This window comes from Verticillium dahliae, genomic scaffold (genome assembly GCF_000150675.1).
Source record: "Verticillium dahliae VdLs.17 supercont1.11 genomic scaffold, whole genome shotgun sequence".
NCBI lineage: Eukaryota > Fungi > Ascomycota > Sordariomycetes > Glomerellales > Plectosphaerellaceae > Verticillium > Verticillium dahliae.
In genome coordinates, this window is record NW_009276930.1 from 430,237 (window position 1) to 439,025 (window position 8,789).

Genomic DNA, 8,789 nt, shown 5'->3' on the forward strand with positions numbered 1-8,789 from the left:
GCTTTGATCCTCATTTTTAGCCTCATACAGAATGGCCTGTGAAAGGCAGTCGGGCCTGGGCTGCAGACGCGGACGAGTCCAGTCTCGCGGTGCTGCCATGTAGCTGCAGATGAATGCGCGTGGTCACGTTTGCTTGACGAGGAGTTTCATAGGAACGGACCCTGGGAGGGGGTGGTCGGTGCTCAGCCTTGTATTTCTCGGATGATGTTGGATAAGGTCTCTTAGTTGGATAGACTTTCCGGTCTGAACATTGACATGCTGCCTTCGATGTGACATGATTCGCAGATCTAGAGTTGTCATCACATGCACATCCCATTGTCTTTCACACATACAGAGCAACCCTTAGCCTCTCTGCCACAAAGTGATACTCGTACCAACCTAAACATGCCGAGAGAAGAAGAAAAGGGGGTCGGTTACACAAAAGCCATGCACAACAACACAAACAAACCCGCAAACGCACATCACTCAGTCAAGCCAAAGCGTAGTAGGCGAACTCGCCCTCCCAAAACCTGTCAGCCTGGACTCGTCTACGTCACTCGGGGAACACAACAGGCTGCATGCCCAGCTGTCAAATCCCCACACCCCTAACCTCCTCTCGATCACCAGGACCTGTGCGCTATGCAGCAGGGCTGGGCATCTCATCACACGCCCTGCATCCTTCAGGCCAGGCAAAGGAGGACGAGCCAAGACATGACGGAGGAAAGCCGATGGTGTGTGGAATGGCCCTGGCTTTTGCCTGACTCTCACCCCACCTTCTTCAACCTGCATTCCGGGGATCATCCACGACCGCGGCGCCGTTCCGGCTCCCCAGCACCGTCACACAGAGACACATACATACACATACGACCACATAATCACAATATATGCATGCATGCCCCCGGAGACCCAGGACTTGACACATCCAATGGAAACTGGCGAGGTCTTTCTGCACGGGCGAACTGCTCGGCTGGGAGACGCAGCAATACAAGGGGCGTTCTGGCTAAGTGGCGTGTTACAGAGCATGTACAACATCACATAACCTGCATGCTCTTCTTTGCTCGTCAGCCCACTCTCAGACATTTCTCCAACCTTGAAGATTCGTATTGATTGATTAGTCGTGTGAAACTAGCAGAAGTCAATCAGCCCCGAAGGGAAAAGAAGAAATGGGTTGCCAAATCCGCAAACCATGAACCTAAACCCCGCGCCTTCCCAGAATAGACGCCCGTTTCGTGATCATTGCATCCTTCGTCTCACTCATGAAGGGGCCGCGCCTGCTCACACGGCCCTTCGCCTCGCCCGTTCAGGCGATCTGGACGCCCGACTCGACCCGTTCGCGATGATGGGCGGGCCCTGGGCTCGGTCACCGTATCGGTCACCGTGTCCGCGTCCTTTTGACGTCTTGCTGCTCTTGCTTTTGCCGTCCGCGTCCTTCTTGTCCTTTTTCGACTTGTCCTTGTGTCTGCTGCCGTTGCTGTCCCAGTCTTCGTGATGGTGTTGCTGCTGCTGCTCAAGCCCCCGGATCACTCCCTCGTTTGTCAGCCGCACTTCAAGGATTTTTCTTTGGAAGGGCTGGCCATTCAGCTCTTCAACGATGCCGCAGGCCACCTCGGGCGTTTTGAACGTCGCAAAGATGTGGCCCCTCAGACGTCCGTCGTTGTCGCGCGGAAACTCAATGTGTTGGAGTTGGTGCTTGTCCGCCGTGACTACCTTCAGGGACGCTTTAATGAGCTTCCTCAGCTGGTCCTCAGACGAGCTCGAGCTGAGATGTTTGACGATGATTTTGCGCTGTTCCGTGACTAATAGGCCTGCAGAGGATACGGAGGAGCTGTAGTGCTCGCCAGTCGCCGCCGACGACCCTTCGTCGCCGTAGCCTGGCCCCTCGTACATGGCGTACTGCTGTGCTCGGTAGTCGTAGGAGGATTGCCGAACTCGACCGCCGAGCGCCGGCTCCATCTCGTACGGGTAACCACCTGCAGCATCGGTGTACCCGGTGGTGCTGTTGGACGAGGAATAATACGGCGTCCTAGGGGTCTCGGCGTGATACGGAGCTGGCAATTCAACGGACGAGTAGGGCGAATATGGAACACCGGTGGATGGTGTTCGAGCAGACCACTGTAGAGAGAAAATGTAAAAATCCTACACACGCTATGCATTGCTCAGCATGCTTACCTTGCCATGATGACCAGGGCCCGCAGTCGCCGGCGGCTTTACAGCTACTCCGTACGATGGCGAGGTCATGACCGACATGCCGCGTACATGTGGTGAGGCGATCGACGGCGCTGATGACGACGGGTCACCAATGAGCTCCTTGATCTTGATGCGCTCCGTGGCATTGCGTCCGTCTGCAATGATGCATCGACCCCCAAACTCGCACTGATTGAGGCGTCCTTCGAAGATCGTGTCAGAAAAGCAAGGCAGTGTGCGCACGCCACGTGGCTCACCTAATGCTCGACGAAAGTTGTCCTCTCCTTTGACCCGGACCCAGCCGGACGTACTACTGTTGAAGATCTCAACATGCTCGACGATGCAGGTGTACCGTAGCCAGTCCTTCAGCTCGTGCCATGATGTGCCAAAGGGCAACTGGGTTGTCGTCAGTGTCAGTTTGATGAGATTGTCGGGCCATGTCTCCTTTTGGGGGGGGGGGGGCCACAGACATTGGCAATGGTTATATAGTAGAGGCCCGTCTTGCAACCGGGTTCTACGTCTCGCTGGACGCTGTTGGCCGCACTCGTCATGGCTCCGGCTTGGTGGGAGGGCGAACAGTGACCAAACACACTCGAGACAAACGCTGAGACTGGGAAATTCGCGTGTTCGTATTCGTACGACCCCGAGAAGAACGACAAAGGCCCTCGAGGCAGTTTGATCAGTAGCACAGCAGCGATGAAGTTGTGACGCAATCGGTGCCAAGCGGGCCGTTTGCTCTCTTGGACAGGGAATAGCAAACAACGCAGATAAAGGAAAAAGACCAGACGTAGAGGGACGAAAGATGGCATCGCGAAGGCGGATGATCCCAACCCACATCCTTTATAAGACCATTGACCCAGCCCCAGATTAACACATCAGCAAGATGACCTAGCAGGGTTTGTGAGAGTTCTTGATTGCCTTTGGGATCCAATAGAGTGACAACTCCTGCTTGCTCTGGCTAGACTGCTTTGACGGCATGGAGCCAACGCCGGGAAGCCGTGCATCGCGCAGGTTCAAACTGTCGGGAGAGCAGCCTTGGCCCCGGGGGACTGAAGATCCTGTTGTCTCCATTAGGTAAAGGCAGCAATATTCTGAAAGATGATTGCAAAATGCCCGTCCACACGCTTACCTCTTTGCCAGCCGCCATCAGCATACACATCGGCAGGCGCACCATGCACAAGGTGGAGGGGCGTCGCGTGCTATAGTACATGTACTGACCTTGTCCTGGATGCAGTGGACCTTGCTTGTACTGCACTGCAGACGATCATAGCCCCATAGAGAATGCAGAGAGACGCCATCAGAGTCCCCCAAACCACGACTCCTGACTGCTGCCGCCGAAGGGCGTTGCATAACTAGGTCTGGATTCTCAGCCAGCTACGCAATGTTATATTGGCTGCCCTGCAACGCAGCATGCAACGCAGGTGCGTCATGACCGCAGTCGGCTGTCTGCTCAGCCGAAGTTCTGGCCCAATCTGGAATCCGCGGACCGGGCTCATGGACTCCCCTTTGCGCCCATACGAGCCTTCCGACGGCAGCCAGTGTTGGCCATGCAAATGTCGACAGCCGAGGGATCGAGGTGTGGTAACACTTGGTGGTCGTGCGAACAGGGGATGTCGACGCCGGGGAGCTGTCCCACCACGTCCGCGCCGAAAGCTAAAGCTGCCAAGAACATGACTTGGGGGGGAGGCTCAATTTGACATTGGCCTGGCTCTCGTCGGTTGGTTGATAGACCCGGGACAGATACTGCAGTGAAGCCAACAGTCAAGTCCCTGTCCCGGCGCTTCAGACATCCACGACAAATCGCTTCGCGAGGTGGGATGGGTCAGTAAAAGATGGGTTCCCCGTCCGAGGTGTGTTCTCCGAGTTATGTTGCCGTGCTGGCAATCACAATTGCTGCCCATCATCTTTCCATAGACTTGCATCCACTAATGCGGCCCATTTGAATTTGTCGCACGCGCCAGAACGGCTGCCCATGGTTTCTTTTGGCCAAGCCACATTAACTAGCCAGCCAGCGGCTGCGGAACGACACACTAGTTCTCTGTCGTATCTGACAGAAGGATATGCTGGGGTTCTCATTGGAACCGGCGACGGCTCCGCAAGCAGAGTGCAGCAATGAAGAGTGTCAAATCAATCCGCGGCTGGCCCGCATCTCGCCGTGGCCTCGGTGCCCTGCTCGATGATGTACCATGTAGTGCCCACTCAAGACTTCACAATGCAGCCTCTCCCGCCCGGCGGATGAGATTCGCTCCTTTACCCACTTGCCTCATGCAGTGCTGTACATGCGCTGCACATCTCCCCACCGTTGAGTTCGAGCAGCGCCCAATCCTGGTGGCTGGTACGTTATGAGGCGCCTTCGGATGCAAATCGCAACCAAGTATCGCGGCTGCAAGCTGGTTTTCCGCGGCAGTCAAACAGCTCCGACGTGGATGTCAAACCGTGTGTCTGGGTTTATTTTAAGCAGAGAGCCATGGTTTTGTACTGTGGCTACATGCCTAGCATTTCATTTCGACAGGGTAGTGGTGTCCTGTCTGGTCTTCAGATTTTTCTGAAAGAGAAGGTATCGTCCATGGCTGACAGGTCTTCATTTGTCACACCGGACGAGGTCACTTCCAGGCCTTGAATATGTCCGAAACCTGACGGCGTGTCAACCCTGCTCGAGTCGAGCGTCGCGTCACCGGCGTGGGCATCTTGCCACGGGGCTGGGTGCTCATCCGAGTCTCCAAGACTGGCCAGCACGGTGTGCGTAGAGTCGCTGAAGAGTACGACTGGCGGTTCGCCTGGTCGAGTGACCCATGCTACCCGGGGCTTGCCAACGGACTTTGAGGTGGGGGGAAGTCGAGACGCAAAGTCCACGGCCCGGGGACCATCCGATAACGGATCCCAGGTGAAGAGTAGGCCACCATAGCCTTCCCCTTCGCAACTCACAAGGAGGAGCTCGCGGATGGTGGGATGCCAGGAAAAAAAGTCGACACGTCTCCGTGGAAGATGAGCACGGCTCGCAACTCTGACGAGGATAGATCCCAGATCCAGAGAGTGCTAGGAGAGTCTTCCATCTTCGTGGCAGCAAGGACCGTGGACGAATCGAAAGAGACGGCTGCACAGCCAGTCTTGGCCTCTTGGCTGCTGCCGCTGGTGCTGTTGACTGAGCGAGTGGGGGCGGTTACGGTTTGTGTGGCTCTGACGAAGGAGTGGGCGGGAAGACCCGTCTCGCTGAAGGTGATTTGTTCCTGCCATATCTAGTGTACCTGTCAGTGAGGTGCACATGAGTCCTCGCCCCCCCAGTCTGAGGCCGACAACGCAGCACACGAGACGGGGAAAGGGAGGGGCTGAGCTACTGACTGACCTGTACAGTATCCTTGGGCACGATGAGGGTTGGGTGTTGAAGTCTGAGGGCGTCTGTCACGGCTGCCAAGTCGAGGATGTAGACGTGGCGCGTATAGTCGCATATGGCAGCCCGACTGGCGTCGGAGCTGAGGTGGCAAAGTTTGACACCTGCACCAAGGTCGTGATCCTTGACGTCGCTGGTGAAACCCGAGGGCCCAGACCATTCCTTGAAGAGATGACCATCGGGCGTGTAGAACAGGACTTTGTGCTGTTGGGAGGGCGACTCCCAAAGCACAAGCCACCGACCATCAGGCGACCACTGCAGGCTCTGCGCATCGACGGTCTCGGGGCTCCATGATCGCTCAACTTCCCGGGAGACAGGGTTGTGGATGCTGATGACATCCTTGCCGGCGACCCGGGTCAGCAAGGCAAGCTGCGAAGTCACGGGGCGGAAGGAGAAGCCTCGTGGGGCGGATGAGGCGTGGTGGAACTTGGGGTTGTTGATCTCGATGGATCTGGAAGCGGCCAGATCGAAGATGGTGAATTTGAGACCAAACTGGGTGGACACGCAGACCTCAGAGTCAGTGGCGCCAAACTGAATCAGTGTTGGTCGTGATGTGGCCGACGCGGGGACGCGCAGGGTAGCATGGAACCCTTCCCGGACGGCAGAGAAGACATGGATCTGCTCAGCCAGAGCCACCAGAAGCTTGGTCGATGACGGTGACCACTGGAAGGCAAAGACTGGCCCTGCGATGTCGGACGGAAGGGCGATGGTATTGATCGTCTCGAGGCTCTGGACCGACCGGACGTTAATTTTGGAAGAGAGCAGCGTCGCGACGAGCGTCCCGTCGGGACTTGCGATACAATGTGGGGATGCTATAAATTCGTTTAGTGCCGTGCGTGTGATGGATGCCAGCCTGGTAGCATCTGCTGCATGTTGCACCTACATTTGAAGGCGCGTGTGAAATGCATTGCGATGTGGTACGCAGGAGGCAGCACGCACGAGAGCGAGATATGAACAGGAGATACAGAGAGATGGCCCAGATGGCAAGGACAAGGCTGTCGACGAAGACTATTTGGACGAGATGTACGGTATCTGGTGCTGGCTGGCAGAGGTACGGATATGGTTCAACATTGATTTGGTAGGTAGAGAAAGAGACACCCAAACGGTCACTGCTTGTCGAGAGACAGAAACCAAATATTGACCGATTGCCAGTTTGAGCTTAGCGCGGGGTAGTTGCCATTCATCGACCTGCCACCTCACCGAATCACCGAACCCATCGCCAAAGACCCACCGAGCCCCTCCGGCCGGAAAGCGGAAAGCGGAAAGCGGCCTTCTCCGTTCCTTCTCCGCCAGGCGTGTCACAGTGACCCGATTATTCAGCAACCCCTCCAAGGCTGTCAAATCAGTGGACCCTGCGCCCTCCAGCGCGGAGACGTTATCGCCACAGCCATTTCTGACTCAATTCAACGACACGACATGATGATATCAGTGTGATAATTGCATCTTTTCCACATCCCATCTATCATTTGGCTTTCTCTTGTTTTTTTTTGTGTTGTGCTGTTCCTTAAACCCATCGACCAGCGACACGCCCGCCTGATCATCCGGGCGCCCCGTTGCACGGATGACTTGAGCTCGGAAGCCTATCCCTTGCTCCGCGGCAACTCATCTCACTCTCCTCATCCTCTTCCTCCGAATGACGACCATCATGAGGCATGCCATCTGGAGACGGGCCTCACTCGTAGGCTGCAGAGCCTCGAGACGGCAGCCGACGCCAAGATGCCTGACCACGGCTGCCGCCGTCACGCCGTCTGTGACACCAGATCCTGCGCCTCATCCAGCCCTTCCCGCGAATTCCACATCAAATCGTCGTGACGCCCTTCGCGATGCCAAACCCTTTTCCGACTTTCTCACGGACAACTTCAGTCGCCAGCACGACTATCTGCGAATTTCCGTCACAGAACGCTGCAACCTCCGCTGCGTCTACTGCATGCCCGAGGAGGGCGTGCCACTCTCCCCGAGCCGCGACATTCTGACGACGCCCGAGATTGTCATGCTTTCCTCCGTCTTTGTCAACCAGGGCGTCACCAAGATCCGCCTCACCGGCGGCGAGCCCACCGTCCGCCGCGACATTGTGCCCCTGATGCGCCAGCTGGGTGCCCTGCGGCCCCACGGCCTCAAAGAGCTCTGCCTCACGACAAACGGCCTGTCGCTGCACCGCAAGCTCGACGCCATGGTCGAGGCCGGCCTCACGGGCATCAACCTGAGCCTTGACACGCTCGACCCCTGGCAGTTCCAGATCATGACGCGCCGCAACGGCTTCGCCGCCGTGCGCAAGACCATCGACCGCATCTTCGAGCTCAACCGCGCCGGCGCCGGCCTCAAGTTCAAGATCAACTGCGTCGTCATGCGCGGCCGCAACGACGCCGAGATTGTCCCCTTTGTCGACATGACGCGCGACCGCGACGTCGAGGTCCGCTTCATCGAGTACATGCCCTTTGACGGCAACCGCTGGAACGAGGGCAAGATGCTCGGCTACGCCGAGATGCTCGACGTCATCCGCGCCGCCCACCCCACCGTCGAGAAGGTCCGCGACCACCGCAACGACACGGCCAAGACGTGGCGCGTCCCCGGCTTTGCCGGCCGCGTCGGCTTCATCACGAGCATGACGCACAACTTTTGCGGCTCCTGCAACCGCCTGCGCGTCACGAGCGACGGCAACCTCAAGGTGTGCCTCTTTGGCAACGCCGAGGTCTCGCTGCGCGACATCCTGCGCAAGTCCAACGCCGGCGAGCCCATTGACGAGCAGGCCTACGAGGCCATGAAGCAGATCGAGATGGACAGGCGCCAGGGCCTCGCGACGTCGGATCAGCCGCTGGGCACCGCCCTCAACGAGGCCGAGCTGCTCGACATTATTGGCATGGCCGTCAAGCGGAAGAAGGAGAAGCACGCCGGCATGGAGAATCTGCAGCACATGAAGAACCGGCCCATGATCTTGATAGGTGGGTAATGGTTTATACCTTTTTCTCACTCTCCCCCTTTCTCTCTCCACATGTTTGGATGGTCACTGCATGAGACGGCGTTGGGGTGTGCTGGAATTCCAGGGGGGATGGGGGAACGATGCCGTGTAGACGTGGCGTTGGCACGAGCATAGGCACAGCTCAGGGGCTCAATTTGATGAACAAATGAATGATTTCTCTCTTTTTTTTTTCTTTTTTTTTTTTTTTTTTACATGAAGGGATTTTTTACATGAAGGGAGCTAAATAGCTGGTTGTAGATTCAGAATCAACTGGTCGCTCTT

General features: G+C 56.9%; 3 protein-coding genes across 3 annotated transcripts in view; 1 reads left to right on the forward strand and 2 right to left on the reverse strand.

The window, feature by feature from the left end:
* Positions 1 to 1,254: 1,254 nt before the first annotated feature.
* VDAG_05774 (uncharacterized protein) lies at positions 1,255 to 2,714 on the reverse strand (the record flags this gene model as incomplete). Its single annotated transcript, XM_009655171.1, has 4 exons — positions 1,255 to 2,091; positions 2,149 to 2,366; positions 2,421 to 2,559; positions 2,634 to 2,714. 4 exons carry the CDS (start codon positions 2,712 to 2,714, stop codon positions 1,255 to 1,257), a joined length of 1,275 nt encoding a protein of 424 aa, XP_009653466.1.
* A 1,984-nt stretch (positions 2,715 to 4,698) lies between these two features.
* On the reverse strand, positions 4,699 to 6,459 carry VDAG_05775 (uncharacterized protein; the record flags this gene model as incomplete). The annotated part of the gene is made up of 4 exons (XM_009655172.1): positions 4,699 to 4,915; positions 5,089 to 5,399; positions 5,507 to 6,363; positions 6,435 to 6,459. The coding sequence occupies 4 exons, from the start codon at positions 6,457 to 6,459 to the stop codon at positions 4,699 to 4,701; spliced, it is 1,410 nt and encodes a 469-aa protein (XP_009653467.1).
* A 725-nt stretch (positions 6,460 to 7,184) lies between these two features.
* Positions 7,185 to 8,789, forward strand: part of VDAG_05776 (molybdenum cofactor biosynthesis protein 1 B) — a gene marked incomplete at both ends in the record, with an annotated part of 2,359 nt that continues 754 nt past the window's right edge. The window contains one exon of the mRNA XM_009655173.1: positions 7,185 to 8,490. Coding sequence (XP_009653468.1) covers positions 7,185 to 8,490 — 1,306 coding nt within the window. The remainder of the gene's footprint in view (positions 8,491 to 8,789) is intronic.